This window comes from Orbicella franksi, chromosome 13 (assembly GCF_964199315.1).
Source record: "Orbicella franksi chromosome 13, jaOrbFran1.1, whole genome shotgun sequence".
Classification (NCBI taxonomy): domain Eukaryota; kingdom Metazoa; phylum Cnidaria; class Anthozoa; order Scleractinia; family Merulinidae; genus Orbicella; species Orbicella franksi.
In genome coordinates this window covers 4,410,821-4,437,148 of record NC_138157.1, presented here as the reverse complement: position 1 = coordinate 4,437,148, position 26,328 = coordinate 4,410,821, and the positions used below count along the sequence as shown (strand labels likewise).

Sequence of the window (26,328 nt, the reverse complement as noted above, 5' to 3'; positions counted from 1 at the left end):
TTTTTTGCTAAACACTAACCATGTTCTAGCGATAATTTGTGAAAGCTGCTGTCTTTACTGATTAAGTATTCCTTTAGAGACAATATTCTTGCAGTAACTCTGAATTTTAAAGATGTCAGATAGGCAGGAATTGCAGAATAATAACCGTGACAAGTTCAGGTTTGCCATCGATCGAGGCGGCACTTTCACAGACGTTTACTCAGAATGTCCAAACGGAGAGGTAAAGGTGATGAAGCTGCTGTCTGTGGATCCTGCATATCCCGATGCTCCAAGGGAAGGAATAAGAAGAATTCTGGAGCAGGTAAAGCGCTGTTAATCAGAAATTGGGCTTCGGTAGAAAAAATAATAATTTCAGCCGCCCAAACTGGAAAGTTTGTCACGTGACCAGGGTACCAGAAATCGATTTGAAATTTAATTATCCAGGACAACAGCTTTGAATCTTGCATTAATAAGAGAGACTGAGACACAATAATGAGCCATGAAGGAGGAAGAAAAGGTTAAAGCTTGTCAGTCTGGCTCTAGTTGTTCAAAGGGCGGACAACACACTGTCTAGTGGATGGTGTAGTTATGCACTGGATAGTGATTTGTCCAGTGGATAGTGTTATCCACCCTTTGAACAACTGGGTCTGTGGTATTTAACTAGGCTCTGTAGAATGAAGTGGCTAGGGATATTGTTTGGTTCCAGAAAACATCCATACCCACTCCAAGGTGGGGGATTTCAAAAGCCAAAATTTTTCATGGAACATATGAACCAAACCTGGAATCTCCAGAGGGATGGAGAAGGGGGTTTCAAACCAAAAAGCCCTGGATGGAACAACACATTGTAACTACCCTTGGATGGGATGTTCCCAGTATGCCCAGTCAATAAAATAGATTATCAGAAGGTATTATTGATACAATCAATATACTTGTGGTCTGATACAGGGTAAGTGTTTAGGAGATCCAGAAACACACCTCTACCCAGTCTTGTAGGGTACTTGGATGATGTGTGCTAAATGCATCCCCATTCGAGTGTCAATGGATACCCTCGATCAATACCCTTGATCGACATTTGATCGGCATCTTGACTGACATTCAATGGACACTTGATCAACATCTTGATTGACACTCGATCAACACTTGATCAATAGTCAGTCAATATTTGGCCAAGTGTTGACCGACTTATTTGCATCGCCTGAAAATTAATCGACTCTCAACTGACTGTCAACCGAGATGTTGAATGAGTGTTGATCAAGTGTCAAATGGAGTGTCCATCAAATATCAATTGATTGTTGATTGAGGGTCGATTGAGTGTCAATCTGGAGTATTGATTAAGGGTATCGATCAACACTCGACTGTGGATGCCTTTAGTAGACATGATCTGGATACTTGTCTCTCTCCTCCGTAATGAAATGATGAAAAAATGAAACGTGGAATATAGAAATATTTATCATGATGTGTTTGTGCACATTGTGTTTTGATTGAGTCGGTCATGTGGTAATGCAATATTATCTCCTTACCTCCCACACAAGGTTTTTTGAGTTGAACTCCCCCACCTCACTGGAATTCCAGTTCAAGCTTTATACTTTCTCCCCAGAATGTCGGCATTTGACACCTCCCCTCCCTTCCAAGGTTCCAATGACCTTCCATGGTGGTGGTGTGGGTATGGATGATACTTTCTGGAACTGCACGTTCAATTCAATGGTTACGTTATCAAGGCTTTAAACATCCGTTGCTTTGATATTATTATATTTTTGTGCCTTTTAGGTGGTGGTGGTCTTTTGAATGTACTAATTTCATCGTAGCTACTTTAGCAGGGTTTATAACTAGCAGGGATGGTGCAGTGGTGAGAACACTTGCCTCCCACCAGTGTGGCCCAGGGTCAATTCTGCTCTGGTGTCATCTGTAGGTTGGGTTTGTTGTTGCCATTCTCACCTTGCTCCATGGGTGTTCCTCCCTCCTGAAAACCAAACTTTCCAAATTCCAAATTCCACCCGGATAGAGGACCTGCAGGTATGGAAACAAGCTAAGGCTGATGTGGCTTCCTCTCTAAACAAAGTTATTTATTTTATATGTACTGTAACTAGGGTCTTTTGTAACTTTACAGTGTAGGGTGCAAAACCTGTGGGAAATTGTATAGATTTAATAAGACAAGAGTAAATTGCTTGCTTTACAGACAACAGGAATAAAGATGCCAGCAGACCAACCAATTGATCCAAAGTATATTGAATGGATCAGGATGGGAACTACAGTAGCTACTAATGCTCTGTTGGAACGGAAAGGAAAACGAATGGCTCTTGTTATTACTGAAGGATTCCATGATCTGTTGCACATTGGTAATCAGACAAGACCCAATATATTTGATTTGGTAAGTGATGCTTTCATTAGAACAAGTTAGAAAATATCCTAATGATCTAAAAATCTTTATGAATTCAGCACTATCCTGCACCTTGTCTCTGATGTCACTGGTTTCTTCAATTTGGACAGTATCAGTCTACATTTTCATTGATTGTTTGGAGGAAATCTTAGAAATTGTTCATCTAGCTGTCTCACATTTACCTAGCCAAGGAGTGCAATAATGACTGGCCCCAAGAGAAAATTTAAAGTTAGCTTTCCTTCTCAGCATCCTTGAATAAATATGTTCCTGACATCCTCAAATTCCCAGGGACAGGGGGTGGGGAAAGTAAGGGAGGGGAATGCGTGAGGGAGAAGAGAAGAGAAGCACATATAATTAGGATGAAACAAAGTTCTGAGATGTTGCCTATAGAATTGATGCAACAGAAGTTTCCAAGTTGCTGCATGGCAGTAAGCCCAGCCCAATTTAGCCCTAGGGGGCTGGAGCAAAACATGCAGTGAAGTGATGGCAGTGAGAAGTATTTGAAACAAAATGACTGGAAAGTTTGATTATCCCTTTACAGAAAGTAATTTGTCCAGAAGTGTTACATGACGATGTTATAGTCGTCAAAGGAAGACTGGTTTTAGTGCAAGGTGACAGTGAGATTCAAAGACCAGAAAATTGTAAAATTGTTACTGGAAGTACTGGAGAAAAGGTGTGTGTGTCAAATTTGATGAATTTTCCAAAAAGTTATTTTAATGTAATATAATATTATTATATATGATTAAATTTGCCAGAAATCATATTGATGATTGATGTGTAATTGCTGACAATGTTTTTGCTTCCTAATAATCTCTTATTTTCAGCTTGAAGAGTGGCAAGCTTTGGATAAAGATCAGCTTAGAAAAGATCTGCAGGTAATCTAGTTTATTTTAATTGTTGTAAGTGCCAGTTTCAAGAGGGCAAAATCATGTCTTGTATTGATCGAATAATAAGAATGTGGTAAATAAAGATTTTATTGTTAATAATCTTGGATATTTTGCAGAGAGTCCTCAACAAAGGAATCAAGAGTTTAGCTGTTGTACTGATGCACTCTTACATGTAGGTTTTTATATATGTAATACAGTAGATAGAATTATTTTTACAATCATTATATATAGTAGTAGTATTATATTCTTATGTACTTTAGTTTAATATTTATAATCAATTGTACATACATTTTTACTTTGTTATTTTACTTTCTTGGTGCACCAGTAAACTAGCTGGTGCGTCCTGTAGACTCTGCTTAATTATTAAGTCTATGGGACACACCATTGCCTATACGGCTAAGTGTGTTGTCTAAATAAAATAAGCTGTCTATGTCTATGTCTATTGTCAGTGCAGGTGCATGCAAGCCTGAAAAACAAACACAGAGTTGATGAATTGTAAAATCTGAGATTCACCAAGAAGTTGAGACCCCCTTTAATTTTGAAAATCCAAAACTGAGACATAATGAGTTTATTTTTCAGAGGCAAATGAAACATAGTAAAATGAGTCTTTACAACTCATCACTTGGATCAAAACTTTCTATGACCGAAGATGTTCTAGTCACAACAACAACCCTGAGAGAATTCAAAAGTGTATGCTAACCTGGCTGCAGCCAATCACTTTTACACCAATAGTTTGAATTGGAGCTAGAGTGCCTCTCACTGCAAACACAGCCTTTGCAACTTTGAATCTTATTTAGCTTCAAACATAGTTGCAAATTAAGAATTTGTTGTGATTAGGCAATGGCTATGAGTGACATAATATTCTAAGTATGGTAAAAAAGGTGAAGTCTGCAGAAGAGTCAAGTGGCTCATCAGGCAGGAGCTAATATCCCGGTTTTTGTAGCATGAAGTGACTAGGAGTATTTCTACTCCCCCAAGAACACAACACAATGTCCCTGGCCAGGGCTCAAACCCAGACTGCTTGATTCACAGATGAGCGCAATAACCATGAGGCTACCACACCTCCCACCATACCAAGTAAAGGGTAGTTTCTAAGTTTCTCCTCTACACATGCAGGTATGATGTGCATGAGAGAGAAGTTGGTGAATTAGCCTTAGAGATGGGTTTTGATCAGGTGTCGCTGTCATCCACAATAATGCCCATGGTCAGAATAGTGCCTCGAGGATACACAGGTAAAACATTTATAGTGTTGAACAGTGTAATGATACCTTTCAATGTTTTCCAGTGCAGTACATTTAATTTAATCTTTGAGATGCCAAGACTTCCAAAGATATTTTCTGCAGACTTTCAAAGATGACCTAAAGATTTGACATTTTGTAGTCTTTACCTAGTCCCTTGGCATCACATTCTGTGTGTGACCCAAACACAGAATTTCTGACAAGTAGCATCATTGATTTACATGGATTGCTCTTAAATAAATTCCTGAATCAAGTTATTTTCTTACAAGTTGATCATTTTAGGTTTACTAGTCTAAATCTGAGATCAGTACATAAGAAATTGGTCTGAACATTGACCCTAAATTTTAGAGCCTCTCAGGCAACATGAGACTTGCATACAAAAAAGAATCATCCATGCGACAGAGTACTTTGTAAGCAGTCATTTAACTCAAAGAAGTTATCTGCATATCACTTTATATGAGAGACATATGATTTATTAAAGGTTGCAAGCAGAAGTTATGAAGTATAAACAGTGTTGGAATAGCTGCATTGTACAAAAGTTTTTTTTAAAAATATACATTGCTGTCTTTCCCTAGCTTCTGCTGATGCTTATTTGACTCCCTGCATTAAGGAATACATTCGTGGCTTCACAGCTGGTTTTCAGGAAGGCATTCAGGTTTGTTACATGTGGAGAAGGCATGGTTGATTATTATCTAACTCTCTCAGCACATTGAAGACCTATCATGACAGATATTTATTAATTATTATTCACCAAAGTGGAGGTGAATAGTGGTACCGAGCTGAAAAGCAACCAATAAAGCAGTTTATTTCAGACAAAAAAAATGACAAATGGTCAAAAATTTCAAAATCTCTACTTGATTGTGATTTCCGAGTTAACCAATCAGAATGTGTGAAAAGCTCTATTCAATTGTTTAGTATACATGTATACTAATGCCTGTTATTCTAAGACATTTAGGGCAATTTTGATAATCATAAAGAAACACATGTCTAGCATTTTCATTTGTGTTCACTAAAGTATAAATCATAGTTGTAATATTTAGAATTTGGTGACTCATTCTTTTATTGTTTAAATATACAAATAAACCTACCACAGCTCCATTTGCTGTAACTGTTTGAGTGAAGATTACTGTTATAGTAATTTTAACAGTGATCTTCACTCATGTTAGTTATTAACATTTTATTTTTTCTGTGACCAATTTGAAGGACAAAGTGTTGTTTATGCAATCTGATGGTGGTCTGACTCCTGTTGCTAAGTAAGTTTTCAAATTATAATAATGCCACTAATATTCATTGTGCCAAAATTTCGGTTCAAAGCCTCCTACCTCACACTAGTTGTCATGTGTTGCAAGCTGAGAGATGTTTTCTTGAAAATCCCTGGGGGGGATCTAGGGGGTTCAACCAAATTTTAAAAAAATATTTGACACATTATAACATGCCAAAGGACTTGGCCTCAAAATGTCACAAATCCCATTTCTGAGGGCCTCAATTTTAACAATTTTCTGGGGAAGGATGTCCCTTGAACCTCCTACAGGGGACCACCTTTGGCAGTCTGTATCTCAAACCCCTGTCTCTAAAATCCTGTATCTGCCCCAGGAATCATGAGCAGATCTGGGCATGTGGCTTACCACTGGGCATGTGGCCCAGATTGTCTCATAAATTGCAATAGCTTTAGCCAATCATAGCTCACATGCAGCATCTTCAGTTGAGTGCACTGCATGACTGCATGCAAAGCTCTCTGTTGCTGTAGCTTTAAAGTGCATGTATTGTACACCTGTTTGGATGCTATGTAAATGTTCCTGCATTGTATAAAAATATTGACAACCAACCCCTTATGTCTCTTAGGTTTTATGGATCAAGGGCTATTCTTTCTGGACCTGCAGGTGGTGTGGTAGGTTTCAAACATTCCATTTAACTGAACAACAGATTATAGGTTCTAGGAGTTCTGTTCACAAATAATGCTCCTTTTTTCTCCAAAGAAGTCCTAAGATAAAACAGGGACAACCAGCAGATATAATCTTTGAGATTTTACAGATTTCTTTTGCTTTGTCCAGGTTGGTTATGCAATGACGACTTTTCAGAGAGAGACTGATCAGCCAGTTATTGGATTTGACATGGGAGGTAATTTATTTATAATAATTAATTGGACTGTCATGCATGAACACCAAGACCAGAGATGACAACCTAAGAAAATCTAAATCTGGGAGATCGCCAATTCATCTCTTGACCCAAAAAAAGGTTGTTCAAACTAGAGCTCAGACAATGCAACCACAATAATGCATCAAATATAAAAAAAAATTCACAGAAAACATCAAAAATCGGTCAATATATGTCGAAAAATGTATTTTATGTGCTTTGTATTCTGTGGGAGATTTGGTGACCCTGTACGGGGCGGACTGTGAGATTCGCTTTGATACGGCCATATTGGCATAGATGTAAGACCTGTCAGTAATTGAAAGATGTTTTATATCCCAGTGTGTTCTTTGTGGAAAACATCAAATTTTTGTGCACTAACTAGATCTGAATCAGATATATATCTTAAATTCTTGTTTGCCATTTCTTATTTAAAACTACATCATTCATGAGAGCTGTACCTCCACTTTATTCCAGGAACATCAACTGATGTGTCTCGCTTTGCTGGTCAATTTGAACATGTGTTTGAAACAACAACAGCTGGAATCACGATACAAGCCCCTCAGGTATGTAACCTGGTTATCACAGGGTTCTGAAGGTAAAGACCCTAGTTGTCTCCAGATTTAGCAGCTTAAATTCCCATTGCTACTTTTATAAGGTCGCAACCTTCATGGGCTCGCTACTTTGGGGTGACTAATACGTGTACCACATGTAGTCTGATCCGTCTTACTCAATACTTAATGTGTTCTCAATATATAAGAAAATATGTAAGAAAAATAAGTTGGGATGTTGTTACCTTCGGAACTTTGTTGTATTTTAAAAGTCAAACAAGCCCCCAGTTGGCTTAGCTTGATAGCTCAGTTGGTAGAACACTGCACTGCATCGGTATCGCAGAGGTCATGGGTTCCAATCCCATTCAAGCCTGATTTTTTTTTTCAGTCTTTAATTTCAGAACTGCTTAAGTTGTGTGTGTAACTGCGATGATCGATCATGTCTTCATCTCCTTCTCCGCCGTTCAGACGTGATATTTCATATATTCACCTGCAAAGTTGCACAATGATCTACACTGAAAAAAGAAAGTTTTAAAGAAATGAGAAACACCACCTCATGACAAGCTGAGACAGATAAATTGGGCTTTAGACTCCTCGGACTTCTATCAGTTTCACTAAAGCGTCCTGCTGCGTTACTAACAAATCTCTGGACTTCAAATATTTTTGATTAATTAATTTATTTATTTTTACTGTACATTGTTATTAATTCATCTATTTTACCTATCATTATTTATTCAGCTATTGTAAATAAATTTTGGATCATGTATTATGTAGGATCTTATTGTAATTTATTATCTTAGATAGTGCAGGTCCACATCAGGACTTAACGTCTTGCCAATTGATCTGTAACCTGCTTTATCAAATAAATCATGTATGTATGTATGTATGTATGTAGTCTACTTTCGTCTTCTCGGTCCGAACAATAACTTACGGATTCTCGTTTTTCTCTTTGATTCATGGCCTATGGTTGAGCCATAAATCGAAGGGGGAAAACTCGGTCCGTAACTTATAGTGCAGACCTTGAAATCGGTCAATAAGAGGTATGTGCTTTTGCAGCTGGACATCAACACTGTGGCAGCAGGTGGTGGATCACGCCTGTTTTTCAGGGCGGGGCTGTTTGTTGTTGGTCCTGAGTCTGCCAGTGCCCATCCAGGACCTGTGTGTTATCGGAAAGGTGTGTTTGGATAGTTACCTGATTTTTACAGTTCGTAATGTGTGAATAAATGATAATGAAATGTGTAAATGAATAATAAATAAATATAATAATCATAACATACAGAGGAAACGCCCATATATTGTGTTTCCACTTGGCTCCGAGGCTTGGGGCATTTAAACAAAAGAAATCACGTCGAGGTTGAGGGATAAATAATTAATTTCGTTTGATTTTATTTTGATAGGTGGTCCACTGGCCGTAACAGATGCAAATTTAGTGCTTGGAAGAATTTTACCTGAGTACGCACGTTTAAATATTCTGTTAGAGACTGAGAGATTTTAATTTTGGAAAATTTCAAAGTTTTCATTGTTTTAAAAGCTGTAATCTTACACTTTCTTTTTTTAACAGATTTTTCCCAAAAATCTTTGGAAAGAATGAAGATTTACCGTTAGACTTAGAAGGTTCATGGTCAGCATTCAAGAAGTTGACAGAACAGGTTAGAGAAAAAAAAATGATGGACATGATCTAAACCAGTTTTGGGTCCATGGAACACTTCCAATAATGTTTGAATGTGGGAATTCTGAAGCTTTCACCCTCTGCAACTTTAAGGTATCAAGGAAAAAGCGTTAACGGATGATGTTCGAGGATATAGGTTTACTTCCAATTAACTGGAATGTGCAAAGTCATGTTTAGTTTCCACACTGTACACTGACTGTAACAATGTCTGAGGGAAATTTATTGCACGTTTCCAGCAAGGTTATTTCCCTCGAGGTTTTATCAGTAAAATCTGTAGATACTGCAGAGTAATGGTTCAGTCTTTATTTCTGAATTATTTCGTCGTTTTCTTAAACCAGGTCAATGAGTTTCTGTCGTCTCAAGAAGACGGTGCAAAGAAGGGTCCTTTGACTGTGGAGCAAGTTGCCATGGGATTCATCACGGTTGCCAACGAGACCATGTGTCGACCAATCAGAGCTCTGACTGAGGCAAGAGGTCACGACACTGCCCGTCACGTGCTGGCATGTTTTGGCGGCGCTGGCGGTCAGCATGCTTGCTCCATTGCTAGGTCGTTAGGAATGTCTACCGTGTTTATTCATCGGTGAGTTAAAATGGCTTACCCATCCTAAGATCTCGCACGAATCACTGATTTCAGATGGATATAATATAAGAAGCAACAGTCATATAAATCAGAATGGTCACACACTCGGGTTTTATCGAGGCATTGCCGGAACGTTAGAGCTGTCCTGCAAAGCATGACAAACAGTACCACGTGAAAGTATCCATCAATAGCTTTCATTTAAATGGTCACACTAGGGTTTCATCCACAGACTTAAAAGTTAGATCCACTTTGTACAACAAAATGTACAGTATCAGATTAAAGTACTGCTCAATAGCAGTTTCCTTTGAATTGATACCAACCAATATGACAAGATGTTTACTTTCTTCTCAGTTTTGCAGGTATCCTATCAGCGTATGGACTGGCACTAGCAGATGTGGTACACGAAGCACAGGAACCCTGTGCACGTGCGTACAGTAAAGGTAGGATTCCTGTGGTTAGACAGTCTTTTGCCCTGTGCCCCTGTGGCCATATTTATAGAAATCGACGTTTTTGATTAAAGTATCGTGACATATTTGAAATTTTCTGGTATCTTGAGGCAAAGTATGTTGGTTTTGAACGCCGTATAAATTTCCGTTTTTGTTTGTTCGCTTTCAGAGTCATTTAGCTATCTGGATGAGAGAATTGATATTCTGATGCAAAAGTGCATTGAGGAATTGAAAAGCCAAGGCTTCGAAGGGTAAGTATTGCTTTTTTTCGTGAAGCATAAGAATATCACGTGTATATAAACACAGAGACAAACCCTCCAGAACTCCTTCTATGTGATTCCAAGAGTTTCAAAACTCACAAGTTTAAGGGAACTATGTTAAAGTTAATGCTTGGGTTGTTCGAAAGGTGGATAGCGCTATCCACAGGATGAATCACTATTCAGTGGATAGCGTGGTTTGATTTGTTAACCCTTATCCGCTGGATAGTGATTTATCCAGTTGATAGCGTTATCCAGCCGTCGAACAACTGGGACCAGGTTTATTTGTTTTTTTTTGTTTGGACGGAATAGGGTGCTATGTCCTAGATTATCTAGTTATGTTGTTGGGCTTAATATTTTCAGGAGTCAAATCTCCACTGAAGCATTCCTTCACATGCGGTATAGCGGTACGGACTGCGCTCTAATGTGCACTGCTGTCCCTCAGAAAGAAGAAAAGGTAAATCGCTATTTTCTTGTTGCGTTAAAGTTGATTGTAATTTAACTAGTTTTCCCAACATTCTTTTTGAGTCTTCTTTAATGTTTCTTGACGACCTGTCATGATCCGCGAGGTGCTAAGTGCATAATTAAGAAAGTTTCGCGCTTCATTTGCACAAAGTGGTGAGTTAGGAATTTTCAGGTGAAGTTCTCATCTGACGTATTCCAAGTCATAATCCATCAAATATTTTCGCTTGCGCGCGATTGGTCTAAACGGGTCACGTGACCGAATATTCCCCAGCTAAAACTGGGGAATATCCGAGATTATTAAATTCTCAACCTCGGATAATGCAATTCTAGCTTTCTGATTGGTTCACTGGATCTCGGTTCCAAGCCATTATACCTGCGTTTGACCTTATATGGAAATGAATGCGGTAAATGTCGCTCGGCATAAACTTTTTCGCGGGAGGCCAAGTTTCGTCGACAAAAAAATGGATGAAAAAAAGCAGATTCGGTGAGCTATCTACAGAAGAAATACAGAAAATTATGGACAATGCCGTCCCAGTAACAACAGAAAAACCACATCACAAAGTTTGAAATTAGCTTATTTAACGGTACGTATACGTTAAGTTTCCTTTAAAAGTTGCAAAATTAAAATATGACCGTCGGGATTTTACGCAGTCATGGATATTATGTAACAAAAACAATGTTTACCTTAACAAAATGGCTTGCTAGTCCTGGTCGCACCAAATTTCGAAACCGATATAAGAAATGTCAAAGGAAGAACTGAATGTTTGTTTGAAGTGTTTTTACACGTCTACGAGCACAGGCAGCCCAAGCTCTCTCTATGAACCACACGACCAACACAATACGGCACCGAATTATAAGGGTTTATATGGGATTTTCTACAAGATATCCATGGAGGTAGTTAAAAGTGAAAATTCTCAATAAAAATGGCTTACCTTGTTCCATACGTGTGTTGTTTGCTCCTGGTGTGGTTATTTTACCGATTGAACTTGATTTAAGCGACTTTTTTGAATTCCGGTTTTCCCTTTATAAAGAGAGGACAAGGCGAAACACCTCAGTCGGAACAGCCTGCTCAACGAAGTCAAAAATCCCAGGCTAAAATGTACCCACGGCCACAAATCCACCGCAGAATTCAAGGGCAAAGGTTGATCTTTCATTTCAATCCTCTTGCCACACAATTGCAGCCCTACGAGTGACGCCAGGCGGCTCTTCGTGTCCACAGTGAAACGATAAAACTATGGAAGAGCTCTGTGTCGTTTGATCTGCGACCCAACGACCGTTGAAATCGGCTTGGTAACCTCGTCATGTTAGCAAACCAAGACTCGCGGGGTTACTAGACCGCAATTTGTCAACCAAACTTCTTGTAACACCCGGGCTCCTCTCAGGTCGAATTTACAATGCAAAATGACAATCGTACAGACCGCTTTCGCAAAATGGCTTCAAAACCAAAGAAACGTGAGATCAACGGCGAAAGCTCTGTAGAAACTGAGAATTTTTGAAATGGAAGTCATGGTAAGTTTTCACGTTTATGCACTTTTGAGTTACATGGTCGTCGCCCCAACAATATAACTTCATCTCCCCATAATTCGTTAAGAATTCTTCCGAGCAAAACAAAGCTCAATTTGATTTGTTTGCATAAAATATTTCCGAGCTGATAAACTAAATTTGCTTCTCTTAGGGTATTGTGGAATTACGAATATTGTGAGGAAACTGTAATGGAAGCCAGGAAAATTTTGTCTGGAGCATACGGAGAGAAAGAAAATGCCGCCGGCAAATTGAGCTTTGTTTTGCTCGGAAGAATTCTTAACGAATTATGGGGAGATGAAGTTATATTGTTGGGGCGACGACCATGTAACTCAAAAGTGCATAAACGTGAAAACTTACCATGACTTCCATTTCAAAAATTCTCAGTTTCTACAGAGCTTTCGCCGTTGATCTTACGTTTCTTTGGTTTTGAAGCCATTTTGCGAAAGCGGTCTGTACGATTGTCATTTTGCATTGTAAATTCGACCTGAGAGGAGCCCGGGTGTTACAAGAAGTTTGGTTGACAAATTGCGGTCTAGTAACCCCGCGAGTCTTGGTTTGCTAACATGACGAGGTTACCAAGCCGATTTCAACGGTCGTTGGGTCGCAGATCAAACGACACAGAGCTCTTCCATAGTCTTATCGTTTCACTGTGGACACGAAGAGCTGCCTGGCGTCACTCGTAGGGCTGCAATTGTGTGGCAAGAGGATTGAAATGAAAGATCAACCTTTGCCCTTGAATTCTGCGGTGGATTTGTGGCCGTGGGTACATTTTAGCCTGGGATTTTTGACTTCGTTGAGCAGGCTGTTCCGACTGAGGTGTTTCGCCTTGTCCTCTCTTTATAAAGGGAAAACCGGAATTCAAAAAAGTCGCTTAAATCAAGTTCAATCGGTAAAATAACGACACCAGGAGCAAACAAATAATAATAATAATAATAATAATAATAATAATAATAATAATAATAATAATAATAATAATAAAATATTACAACACACGTATGGAACAAGGTAAGCCATTTTTATTGAGAATTTTCACTTTTAACTACCTCCATGGATATCTTGTAGAAAATCCCATATAAACCCTTATAATTCGATGCCATATTGTGTTGGTCGTGTGGTTCATAGAGAGAGCTTGGGCTGCCTGTGCTGCGAGGAAGAAAGATAGCACGTATTGCGAAATTTATTAGAGCCGCCATTGATCATTTCCTTCGCACGCTGCCCCACAACAAACCGTTTTCCATTTTCTCTGGCCTCAGGAAAACAGGCATCATTGCCGGCGTAGTCCATAAGAAACCAATTTCCAATGAGCAAATGAGGAAACTGTTCAACTAAAGCGAGCTCGGATCGGCCGAGAGCAAAAATCCCGCACAGCTACAGAGGACGACCCGAGTTTTATCTCTCTCTCTTGTTTGGTCGACGAGGACGGGAGAATCAACGACAGCTAGCGCCAACAATTCTGTCGTTGCGAAAAACACCTCAAGGAGTTGAGTGTTTTGAACTGAACCGAAGTAAGCCCGGTTCTTTACCAGCCACGAAAAACCATCAGGGTGGCCTCGGAGATTCTGAAGATGAATCTGACGCTAAGATAGTTTCTGTCCCTGACTCTGAATCTGGCCAACAATGAGCGCCACACATACAGCTCGAAATGCCAAGGCTTTCAAAGCAAGGGAATCCTGAAAGAGGCCTTGTTAAGAATAATTTTGGCTCGACGTCTTTGTCACAGGGCGATCAAAGATTTCCGCAGCATTATTACAACGGCAATGTGCAAGTGCACAATTCTTCGGCTCTCCTCCATGACTCGAAATTGAACGCTTTTCAAACTTTCTGACCAAGGATATATTTCCTTCATTTGATAGACGTTCCTTGAATTCTACTTGATTGTAATTTCACTCAGCAAATTCACTTGCTTCGCTTTCAAATTTTTCATTCAACTAATTTTACAAATGGCGCGCATGTCATGTGATTTCCCACTTGTTGTTGTTTTTGCCACATCGACTTCCGGTCGCTTTGTAAAATTAAAATCCAATAAAATTAAGCTATAATTTCGAAGCATACAAACGCACCGAATTTAATAAAACAATTATTCCATTCGCGCTCGTTGGATATGAGATTGGTTATGGTTATAACCATGGTTATTTAACAATTATTCCATGAAACCGCGTTGGATATGAAGTGATAAATAACCAACGAGCGCGTAGCGCGAGTTGGTTATGATCACTTCATATCCAACAAGGTCGAATGGAATAATTGTTTTAGTATATTCTTAATCGGGTTTTTGCCGCCGATTTTTATTTCAACAATTTTACAGAGCGGAAAATTTTTAAACTTGGCGCACTGTTTTCCATATAAGGTAAAACTCCGACTAATGGCTCATAGTCGGAGTTTTTGAGCCAATCAGAGAGCTAGAAATGCAATAGTCGGAGCTGAGAATATACTAAAGATTGGTTATTTACCATCTCATATCCAACGCGCGCTCATGGAATAATTAACAATTATTCCATGAAACCGCGTTGGATATGAAGTGATAAATAACCAACGAGCGCGTAGCGCGAGTTGGTTATGATCACTTCATATCCAACAAGGTCGAATGGAATAATTGTTTTAGTATATTCTTAATCGGGTTTTTGCCGCCGATTTTTATTTCAACAATTTTACAGAGCGGAAAATTTTTAAACTTGGCGCACTGTTTTCCATATAAGGTAAAACTCCGACTAATGGCTCATAGTCGGAGTTTTTGAGCCAATCAGAGAGCTAGAAATGCAATAGTCGGAGCTGAGAATATACTAATTGTTAAATATTCCCCAAATTTCAGACCTGCGCGCGTTATGAAAAAGATTTGAAGAATAATAAACACAAAAGCCTCCATTTTGGGCGAAAATATGCTCGGATATTTGTCCTTGAACATTAACTGTTCCTCGAAGCTCACAGTTTTCCTCGAGCTACGCTCTCGGAAAACTGTTCACTCGGAACAAATAATGTCCGCGGACAAATATCCGAGCATATTTTCGCGCCAAATGGAGGCTATTGTTTATTTATAAGCCATCAAATATTTTTGTTCGCGCCCGATTGGTCTAAACGCGTCACGTGGCTGAATATGCCTCAGCTAAAACTGGGGAATATCTAAGTGATATTCCCGAATTTTCAAAACTGCACGTGTTGCGAAAAGTATTTGAAGGATAATAAACGCGATAGCCTCTATTTGGTGCGAAAATATATTCAAATATTTGTCCTTGTACATTATTTGTTCCTCAAAGCTCACAGTTTTCCTTGAGCTTCGCTCTCGCAAACTGTTCGCTTCTCGGAACAGATCATGTCCGCGGGCATATTTTGGCGTAAAAGGAGGCTACTGTTTATTCATGGAGAAAGTTTTATGATATCCAGAGAAAAAATGTCGATTACAGTAAAAACTGAACCTTAAAAAAGCCTGGTTAGGTCCATTGTGTCCACGCATAATTTTTGAAAATAACTTTTCGCTCTGTTTAATTGTTTCGTTTCGTTGTTTTGTTCCAATTTTAGTCAGGAGAAGGTTGCCGGCATGGTGATTTTGGACAAGCTTTTAACGAAAGGTAAGTAACTTTTAACCACTCCAGCGCAGCTAATGTCCTCACTTTTTTATTCTCTCAATTGTCTTCTGTCGTTAGATACGTGCGAGAGTTTGGTTTCACCATTCCCAATCGCCAAATCCTGATTGATGACATCAGAGTGAGAGGGACTGGGCACTCGAAGACGTCTGTAGCACACGAAGTGCCAAAAGCCACCACCCCTGCCCCGGTGAAGAAGGTATTATAAAAAACATGTTTTTGGCCGTTTTGGTAACTTCTCTTTATATCGTACTTATTCTTCGTTTAACTCCCCACTCTTTCACTCTGAATTTATGCCGTTTTCTATGTCCAGTACTCGTGCATGAAAATGAGATGGGTATATGAGAAGCAAAAAGTATTTTTATGTTACTCGGTTTAATTAAAATATTTCCAAATGCCGGCAGTCCGTAAGTCTTATTATTTTTATTCGAGTTGTTTGTTGTTATTTTCTTTCTAACAATTCAGACAACAAAGTGTTACTTTGAAGATGGTTTCCACGACACGAAGATTTACCTGCTTGAGGAGTTGTCCGCTGGTCACACGATAGATGGACCGGCTATTATCGTTGACAAAAACAGGTCTGTGGCGTGTAGTCGGGGTTACATAGTCGTCTTAAAATAATGAAAGCTTCTAAACACGTATGGTCTTCAATGCGCCTTTTTTCTAAAACAAGCACGATGACGCCCATTGTTGTACTTTTTGGGAAAAATTGATCTTTGCCTGACAACCTCGTTCCCAGGGTCTCTCTCAGCTCGGGGGGGGGGGGGGGTGGGGAGGGGGGGAGACGAGAGACCCTGGGAATGAAGTTGTCGCCTAACTGCATGGCAAATTTAAAAAAAAAATTCTGGTCTTGAAAACATTTTGGGCGCGAAAGTCCGTATTATATAAGTGGTTGGTGGTTGTGGGACGAGTTTACTGTAGTCTTGTAGTACTGAGTAACCAATTGGTCAGCCGTTTATCCCTGAATTATGTTGATCTTTTTTATGTTGTCCTTTTCCTGCGGGTGTTTTTTTTTTTTTTGCACGCTTATCATTTTATGCGGAACGGTGAACCTAGTTTATTTGTGATTATGAAGTGCGATTTTGTTTTGCCAGCACTATGCTTGTTGAACCGCAGTGCAAAGCTTCCATCAAAACATCAGGAGATATCAGAATTGAGGTTTGTCTTCCTCTCCTTTTTTGAAGTTTTCTTTGTTGGTGTAGTGTATGAAACGGTCTCAATCGCTGCCTTTTTTAGTTGTTACTCCAAGCTTTTTATTTTTGGTACAGTGTTTTCATGAATACTCTGTTCAAACCTCATGTTATATCACGGTATATCATGGTAAAACCCTGGGGGTAAAACTTCACTATGCTATAAACAAGCCATCACAGATATGTTCCACTGGACCGTATGTTTATCGTTGCTGTTGTTGTTGTTGTTTTTTTTTTTCAGATTGGAGGGAACCAAGGCAAAAAGAGCATTGGAACTGAATTAGATGCCATTCAGGTATTGATTATAATGTCTCTAAATGGCTAATTCGAGGGAGAGCAGTGTAGTCAAATTGTCTGCATGTATTTTGACAACTATTTGTGGCTGTGTTCTTGCAAATTGTACACACAAGGCATCTTTTGATTAGATATTAATCAAAATCTCGTGGTCTTTTCTACATTTGCCAGTGAACTCCACTTGCATTCCTTGACTGAAATGGCTGGCTCTCGTAGTTTCCTCTTTAGTTTCAGCGTTTTTCTCTTTTTCTTCTCAGCTATCAATATTTTCTCATCGTTTCATGAGCACTGCTGAACAGATGGGCCGGTGAGTTAATACATATTAGGAGGAATTTTATGTACGTATTATTTAAAGATAGCCAGTTTTCATTTGTTGTTGTTGTTCGGCTTTACTCCACAGAGTTCTTCAGCGCACATCAATTTCGACAAACATCAAGGTAAGCTTTAATATTTCTTTTCGTAGAAGCGGAAGTAGCTATCCAAATATCCTCTCTATTTTTGGGAGTTCGCCTTGCATGGCCTGTAAGATTTCGTTGTTTGAAAACCGTCACGACAGTAACTTTGCGTTATGCACATGTATGAGCAATCTCCTCACGCACAACTTCACATAATTTTCGTATCACGAAATATAGTGAGTGATAACACGCACACAGTTGCTGGGTTCGTCATTCACTTTACACTCTATTGATTCAAGTCACATTTTGTCACTCTTTACAGGAGCGGCTTGACTTTTCTTGTGCTATGTTCGGTCCTGATGGGGGCCTGGTTGCCAATGCTCCCCATATCCCAGTCCACCTCGGCTCCATGCAGGAAACTGTACAATACCAGGTAGAACAATTATTCTCTACTTACATTTTATATGGACGTGTTCTTTCATTTTATCAGTGTTAGTTTTATCGAGACTCTTCATGGCGTGACATTTTTCTCAGATTCGCACATTAGGAGATGATCTGAAGGAAGGTGACGTCATACTTAGTAACCACCCGAGTGCCGGGGGAACACATCTTCCAGATCTGACTGTCATCACCCCGGTAAGGAAAATAATTCATTCAGTTGTAAGCCGGTTAAAGTATGCCGTCAGTGTTCATTGAAGCTTCAGATTCAGAAATTGGTTTGGAAACAGGCTTGTTGCATGGTACAAGTTTACATCAAACTTGCGTGCAACAACAGTGGTTGCTATGAAGCCCCTTAAAAGTTAGGCGTAGAATGTTGTCGCAACGCTTCGACGCGAAAGCATTTTACTTTGTAATTGACTCGGGGCTTAAAGTGAACGAAGTTCAACTCACGTTTTTCTTCCGTTTTCAGGTATTCTATCCTGGCCAACCAAAGCCCGTATTCTTTGTTGCCAGCCGAGGTCACCACGCTGACATTGGAGGATCTGCGCCAGGTATAGTGTCTTTTAATCATTTGCAAAGTTTAGTTTGTATAAACTATTTACCTATGAACCCTTGAATATGTGCAGGCGTAAAACATGAAGGTATTTGAATCATTCTACCAAACAGTGGTGATGTACGCGTATTTGCAGTAAACTTTCGTTCATTTGTTTGAAAAATGTTTGTTCAGGGAAGTTTTTTTTTCTTTCTAAGACGGAAGACGAGAAAAGGAGATATAACTTTTACCTCTTCTGTTAGTTCTATAATACTTGCAGTTACTCGCGAAAGCCTGGGTAGAGCGGTTTTCTCTTCACTTGCGTGCCTAAAGTGATTCGCATTTGCTTTGGTTTCCCTTACTACGGTCAGTGATTGATTTACCCGCGCCACTTTCTAAACCAATCTGAAGTAAAACCAAAAACGTTTCCCGCGCTTCGCACCAGCTACCGTGATGGATTTGCTGTAAGTTTTGATTAGTTCATTGGATTGTCCGTCCGCTTTGATAAGCCAGAGTGATTACTTTGGTTTTGGTTTTACGACACTCAACTGAAAATCGCTCTAAGACCTGAAGGTGATTGCTTAGTGTTGGTCAATGTTGCCTGTGAAAGTTCGAAGTCACATTCATTCATTCTATATTGTTCTCGTTTTTAGGCTCCATGCCACCTGATTCGCATTCCATATTTGAAGAAGGTGCCGTGTTCAAGTCATTCAAAATTGTAAAAGAAGGTGTCTTCCAGGAAGAAGGTAAATAGTACATTGCCAGCTCATTTGCATGGTAATCCTGACTCTAAAAAAAATTGCTTTGAAGTCTGTAGGCACTTGCTATTTATCCTAAAAGTAAGCTGGTTATTAAATTGTAGTTAAACCGAACGAAGAACTCATCAAGTTCACGTGCCTCAATTTTGAAGATTTTTGAGACTGAACGCGGGTTTCCTTTTACCAGTCAGTTTATTTGTGTTTTCTATTAATTCTGTCATTTTACAGCACTGATTGAAAAATTGATGGATCCCAGCAAGTATCCCGGATGTAGTGGCACTCGTAATCTCCATGACAACCTCTCTGATCTCAAAGCCCAGGTGGCAGCTAATCATAAGGTACACTCAAACATCCCGTGTGTATTAATCATCTATTTCTATGATTATCAGTTGAGTAACGCGCGACGAAAGTTTGGTGACCAGGTTTTAACGTTCAACTTGTGTTGCTGTCACGGGTAACTGTCTCCGTTTCCAGTGGCAATTTGTCGACCTTTGACGTCATTGGAAACGAAGCGCACGACATTGCAGGCGACGATATTGTTATCATTGGAAACGAGGAAAGTTGCCCATGGCAACACCGCCGGTGATTTTAGTCCAAAACTTCGTCACCGAAGCTCCGTCGCGTCTTACTCAACTGATAATTTTAGTAAGTGCCTTTTTGCAACCATCTTTAATGAAAAAATAAACTGGTTTCGCCCCTTTTGTGGCCGCGTTTCTATGTCCACAGAAGCTTTTTTGTTCGAGTTCATAAACCTGTTTTTAGCGTCACGTTTTTATCACGTTAATGGGCATGAGTGAGTGAGTGAGGAGCGAGAGGAGAGGTAGAGAGCACTGCTTGACGGTTTGTAAAGCCCTTTTAATGAAAATCATGTTTTCCTTGGTATTTGCTTCCCAGGGAATCAAGCTCATTAGCGGCTTAATAGAGGAGTACAGTCTACCAGTGGTGCAGGCTTACATGACGTATATTCAGGTACGATCGTCATAACCGTTATTATAAGTTCTTTCCTAGTCTGTTTTTTTATGTCCACAAAGTTGAAGGTGAGCTAGAAGATGTAGTTAGTTTTAATCTTTGATAAAATTACCATTTCATTTTTTTTTTTCATTTAAGCACAATGCTGAAGTTGCTGTTCGAGAAATGCTGAAAGAAATTGCTGAAAAAACTAAGGTGAGAAGACATTTTTTTCTGAAATTACTTGCATTGTTTCCCTCTTATTATGAATAAACAACATTTCATCAGTGGTATACTCAATTAAAACTGTGTGTCCTTCTGAACACTGTCGTGGCAGGTTTAGTATAAAGACTTAATGGAATTTCTCCCGTAAAGAGTGGCGAAAAAAGGTTTTGTTTCGGCAGGTTTCGTCCTACATATAGAAACATCAGCTACACTATACTCGAGGACCTTCCAAGATGTTATTTCAGCACGTCATCACTGGATTACGACGGGTTTTCTAGAAACCTCCGAGACTTCTGTTCGAAATCCCTATAAACTGAAAAGGGTGAAGGCACATCAGTTCAAAGAGCAATTGCTTTTCAATCCGGTTGTGTTGCTTACGCGTGTGTCTGTCATGTTTGTAGGAACGCACTGGAAAAACAATCTTGTCCTCTGTAGATCACATGGATGATGGCTCGTGTATCAAACTCACGATATCCATTGATGAGAAGGAGGTTTGTAGTCGTCACGTGATTAGGTGAAACCACAGTTGTAAAATAGCGCCAAATGTCGGGGCCCACTACAGTACACAGCAATTTAAATTTTCGTAATAAAGGTTAGTCCAGTTGGCGAGCCTAGCTGCTGGTTGGTTTTCGATGTTCATCCGAAACGACGGAAATTTCAAATAAAAAAGTGTACTCGTTAATGATATAATTATTATAGAATGAACGAACTTGGGAAAGTGGAGAAAGATTGGAAACGATGAACTTGGGGAATCCAGATCTTCAGTTTTCGTGATGAACGATCCTTGAAATCTAAGCACCTTTGAAAATCCACATGCCTCGTTCGGTCATCAGACTTCGGTGCACTTGTTTGTACTTGACGAGAACATCGCTCATTTCAAGAAAGTGTGGTTTCTAACAAGTTTAAAATAACTTTTCTTTGCAGGGCAGTGCAGTGTTCGATTTTACGGGAACTGGGCCCGAAATGTACGGCAATTGTAATGCACCTCGTGCTATCACTTTCTCTGCCATCATCTACTGTCTGCGGTGCATGGTCAAACACTCCATACCGCTGAACCAGGTAATTATGAGCTGCATTATTTAGCTCCAGACTTGATCCCGACAATGACAATCAGTTAGTATTGCTGGTAAAGCTTCAAGTTAACAGGTGTAATTTAAAATCAAATCCCGGGCCACAAGGAAGAAACATTGTTTTGCTAGATGGTTCCCCTTTTGTATAAACAGTTTTGAAGAGGGAAAGAAAACACATTTTGTACTTCATTTCTCTGGGCTTTGAAGCACAGACAAATGTATGGAAAACGGTTAATGCAACTATGCGTTCAGTCTCAGCACATCTACAATCTATTTTCCGCCACCAGGGCTGTTTAGCGCCAGTGAAGGTGGTAATCCCCCCCGGAAGTGTGCTCGACCCGACGGAATCCGCAGCGGTTGTTGGCGGGAATGTGTTGACCAGTCAACGAGTCGTCGACGTGGTGTTGAAAGCCTTTGAAGTATGCGCTGCCTCGCAGGTGAGCCAAGTGTCTTGCAAGGCGTCACGTGTTTAGCCTACTCGAAACCCCCGATTAAAACTGCAGGGGCCCTTCCGTTTTTTCCTCTGGGGGGGGGGGGGGGGAGGTTCGGCCACACGTAAGCTACACGAGTTCTGTAAATTGTAAACATCAGTGTCGTGTTATTTGCACTTGAAATGTCCTGCACAGTTAGCCTTCATTTCCAGGCTACCAGCACCGTGAATAACAAAATTAACTATTGACAGTGGACTGTCGTCTTGTGCAGGGTTGTATGAACATAACAGCGTTTGGAGATGCCTTATGCCAGTATATTGAGACAATCAGTGGCGGAGCTGGGGCGGTAAGTTTGATTTTTATTTATTTCCGTTCTAATTGAATTCCTTCGCCTGTATAACAGGGCTGCATGAACAACACGACCTTTGGTGATGAGGGATGTGGCTACTACGAGACAATCTGCGGGGGATCTGGTGCGGTGAGTCATTTCACCACGACATAATCGTTTAATACAAATGACTGCATGAAGAAAGATACCTTGTAATATAATAATAACTTTGTAATGTAATAATAAATGGAGGAAATAATAAAACAAAACAAAACAAATGACTGCATAAGCCAACATTAGAAGAACTTATCTCAGCTGAGATGATCGCGTCTAAGGACAGGGACGTCAAATTGTTCATTTTGTCTCATGTTTGCGTTTTCTTTACAGGGTCCCACGTGGGACGGTCGTAGTGGAGTTCATGTGCACATGACAAACACGAGGATAACAGATCCAGAGATCATTGAACGAAGGTGAGTTCACTGATTCTTCAGAGTCTGTTTTTGCTAGTGATTGTGCATTGGCCGGGAGATGCGTGAGAATGCACTTGTGCTCTGGTTGATTTTCTTCAATGTTGTTGGAAAAGATAGCTATTATTAACGGACTGAAAGTAGCAGAACGTTATGCAAAGAAAGGTTTTTCCAGTTTGAGGTTTTAACATTGAGTCTATACTGACCTAAGAAAACTACTGGAATGATGTAGTACGCTGGAGTTACTTAGATCTTAAACCAAAAATTACCGAGAGTAATTTGAATGCTATCGAGAGAACACTTGGTCTCATAACCTCGCCAATAAGCTCATAAAAACACATAGTCTTCCTCTTGACACGTCACCAAAACGTTCGTAAACCCGATGAATATTTCCGCAAGCGAATAAACTTATATTCGACGTAGCAATCGAAGCAAAAATAAATAATAACTTAACGATCGCTTGTTCGCCAAGATTCACCAACGCCCTGCTAAGACTCTGAGCACGTGGACTACATGTCAAAACGAACCATATGTAGTGCGGTAGAGCTGATTAGATTTTAAACTAATGTAAAATGATGGTTACGAGATCGACTAAATTTAATGTAGTTATTTTAATAGAAGCGTTAATATGCTGAATTCAATACCTTTAGAGGTTCGCGTGTCACCGAATGTGTGCGCTTTTAAGACTTGTGTGAGAAATTTTCTAAGGACATTGTGATCTTGATGAGGTACAGATTTTACATTTAATATAAGTGGTCTGTCCTGTATGGGGTTTTCACCTTTTTACGGACCATCCTTATGCATTTTTGCAGAATTCTATTCTCATTTTATTATCCGTTTACCATTCTCTTTCTTTCTTTCACATATCAGCCATTAAATTGTAGTAAATGAATAAATTGTCGTTGTAGAGTTGAAGTAACGGACCAGTAAGGACGGGTGAAATTGGTTTACAAACATCCTCATCATATTTTGCCTTAGATTTGTTTACAAGGTATGTGGAATAGTAGCGCTGGACACGAGACTTACAGTTTTTCTATCTGGTGCTAGGTTTCCAGTGATTCTGCGCCGTTTTCATCTCAACCCTGGCACTGGTGGTAATGGTTTTCATCGGGGTGGTGACGGTGTAGTGCGCGAGTTGTTGTTCCGGAGATCTCAGGTACTTTCCGTTCTCGGTGAGAGAAGAGCCTTCAGGCCTTACGGACTCAAAGGTACATCACTGGGCGAATTTTCATCATGTAATATCTCGGCATCGTTTCTGTTTAAATATGCGGACAGTATGAATTCACTCAATACGCGAGACGGAAAGTAAGTAAGGGTGGTCGTTGGGTATTCGTCAGTTGGTCGTCTGGTAGTCGTCAGGTGGTCGTCGGGGAGTCGTCGGGTGTTCGTCACGTGGTTTCTCCACAGCAAGCACATGGTGACTGGCCTCGAGGGAAAACGACAGCGAATTTTTTTTAAATTTGTTCAGTATAAACTGCGTAGCGTCTTGACGTAAACCTTGAATAGGAGTAAGTCGAACCAATGACCGACATTTCAGCATTACTGCCTTCTTCATGGTACGAAAAACAAATGTAACATCGCAAATTTTGCTAAAAAGCGTTTTTTTTTTGGCCGAGGCTGACTGACTGAACTCTTTATTGCGTGCGTTTTGTCATTCTCCCGAATTACTCTTCTTAAGCTCTACTTATGGTTAAAAGCTACTTAGGTCGCTGATAACAATCACAAACTGTTGAAGTGTAGCAAGACGATTTGCGAAAAAACGTAAATATTTCCCGTTATATCCTTCTTCAGTGTTCGCCAGCAAATGAGCCCGTATATATTGATGATCGTACGTCTCTGTGATAAAATGTGTTGTCACTCATAATCATGTTTAATAATTAATCATATGAATTTTTCTTAAGGCGGTGAACCGGGATCTGCAGGGTTAAGTTTGCTCTTGAAGTCGGATGGTCGAATAATCAATTTGGGAGGCAAGGCATCGGTTCACATGAAACCTGGGGTAAGTAACTGATTTCATTTGTGTAGTCCATCTACATGTTACCTAATGGACGTCACTGTTTCTTCCCGACAGGACTGTTATCGTGTCCAAACTCCAGGCGGTGGTGGTTACGGAGCACCAAGTGGAAGCCTGGATCAGACTAATGATGTCGGTGACCCGCCGTCAAGAAGTGATGAGGAGAAACCACAACACTTTGCGGCCTGTGGGAGTTTACACAACTACAAGATGATGCAAGAGTCCGCTTAACGTTCAGGGAACTTCCTAACCTGAGAAAACACAGGTCTCTCAGTTGGCAGGCTCGATTCTTCTTCCGCTTGATCGAGAGACTGAACCCGAAAAATTCCAGACTAATGACGTAGCTTTACAGAGATCCGTGTGACGTCTCTGATTGGTTGTTATTTGCGCGCGAAAATTCAAAATGAAGCAACAACCAATCATGTAGAGCTAACTCATCAGCTTTAGTGTCCAGTCTCCGACGTCTTTTGAGCGAGGTTAGAATAGAGTGAGCAAGCAGATACTTCTAAAATCTGAGGCCTTGAACTAGGACGATTTTGAAATTATCTCTAAGAGCTTTAGAAATAAATATGAAAAGCCTTTGTTTTTTCAAGAAATTAGCACGAAATTGAAAGTTATTTTAAAAGCTTTAAGAAAAAATTTTTGACCCTGTGTTTTGAAAGAACTTAGGGCGATCTTGAGATTTATTTTAGGAGCTTTAGAAATACATTTGAAAGCCTTGTCAGAAGCTTGGGGGGATTTTGAAATTTATGTTAGAGCTTTAGAAATACATTTTAGTCACTTGAACCATTGTCAACATATAGTTTCTCCTTAATCTCCATACATTTCTCGTAGTACTAGTTGGTAGAATTTTACTTTATCCAAACAATTCCTTTTTTCAAATGATTATGTATTGATATTATTACGAGAAGTGAGATTTTAATCTCAAGAGTTACGCGATGACGTCATTCATGCAGACGTGTGATCCATCTTTGGCCACATTTCCAATAAGTTATTGATACCACGTAAAACATGCAATTTTATCCTAACAATAGCAAAGTTGTAACTCACCCATGCACTGAAAATGTTGGTAATTTGAGCAATTTTATAACAAAACAAACGTACTGCTAAGTTCGTCGAATATTTGGAGGGAAGAAAACGCATTGGATAAAAAGAGGAGCCAAATGTAAACATTCGACTGTTGGTATTTTCAATAATTTATTCACACATAAAAAAGAGCAAGCAAATGAATAACGTAATAAAGACAGACTTCTTTGCAGAGCTTGGGACATAAAAGGGCTGTGATGTTTCGTCGGTTTTAGAGTAGTCCAGAACAAACATAAGAACTTTTAAACGTTTACTTCCTGATCACATAAACCGCAGATATTAAAACGGAGATAAATACGATATGAATGTAATAATATATAATAGCAATTTTGATCTATTTTTCAATTTTTTTTGCGTACCACATAATTTTGTGATACTTTAGGTAGAGATTTCAAATTCTAGATTGAAAATAACGCACAAATTGTTTGTTACTTGTTATGCTGAAGTAGTAAAGTATATGTGACAACA

General features: G+C 39.6%; 1 protein-coding gene across 2 annotated transcripts; it reads left to right on the top strand.

Annotated features, from left to right (window-relative positions):
- The first annotated feature begins 1 nt into the window (after window position 1).
- On the top strand, window positions 2-26,328 carry LOC145465656 (5-oxoprolinase-like). Of its 2 annotated transcripts, none has more exons than XM_081449429.1 (40): window positions 2-301; window positions 2,156-2,347; window positions 2,898-3,029; window positions 3,181-3,231; window positions 3,360-3,415; window positions 4,360-4,475; window positions 5,057-5,136; window positions 5,685-5,734; window positions 6,324-6,369; window positions 6,533-6,599; window positions 7,089-7,177; window positions 8,219-8,336; window positions 8,560-8,614; window positions 8,724-8,811; window positions 9,170-9,411; window positions 9,763-9,851; window positions 10,027-10,108; window positions 10,478-10,571; window positions 15,617-15,666; window positions 15,742-15,880; window positions 16,147-16,259; window positions 16,776-16,839; window positions 17,113-17,166; window positions 17,423-17,472; window positions 17,566-17,602; window positions 17,883-17,993; window positions 18,095-18,196; window positions 18,471-18,552; window positions 19,187-19,279; window positions 19,520-19,629; window positions 20,186-20,260; window positions 20,399-20,455; window positions 20,866-20,955; window positions 21,389-21,523; window positions 21,822-21,971; window positions 22,237-22,311; window positions 22,681-22,763; window positions 23,808-23,968; window positions 24,662-24,759; window positions 24,832-26,328. In XM_081449429.1, the coding sequence occupies exons 1-40, from the start codon at window positions 113-115 to the stop codon at window positions 25,003-25,005; spliced, it is 3,939 nt and encodes a 1,312-aa protein (XP_081305555.1). In that variant the 5' UTR covers window positions 2-112; the 3' UTR covers window positions 25,006-26,328. The 2 variants fall into 2 exon arrangements, with proteins under 2 accessions (XP_081305555.1, XP_081305554.1); XM_081449428.1 differs by lacking the exon at window positions 22,237-22,311 and adding an exon at window positions 22,369-22,443 and having other exon boundaries at window positions 3-301.

Coding starts and splice junctions, on each gene's coding strand:
- LOC145465656 (XM_081449429.1), top strand. CDS start 113: ATGTCAGATAGGCAGGAATTGCAGAATAATAACCGTGACAAGTTCAGG. Junction 5,137..5,684: donor GTTTTCAGGAAGGCATTCAG/GTTTGTTACATG, acceptor ACCAATTTGAAG/GACAAAGTGTTGTTTATGCA. Junction 17,603..17,882: donor CAATTTCGACAAACATCAAG/GTAAGCTTTAAT, acceptor CACTCTTTACAG/GAGCGGCTTGACTTTTCTTG.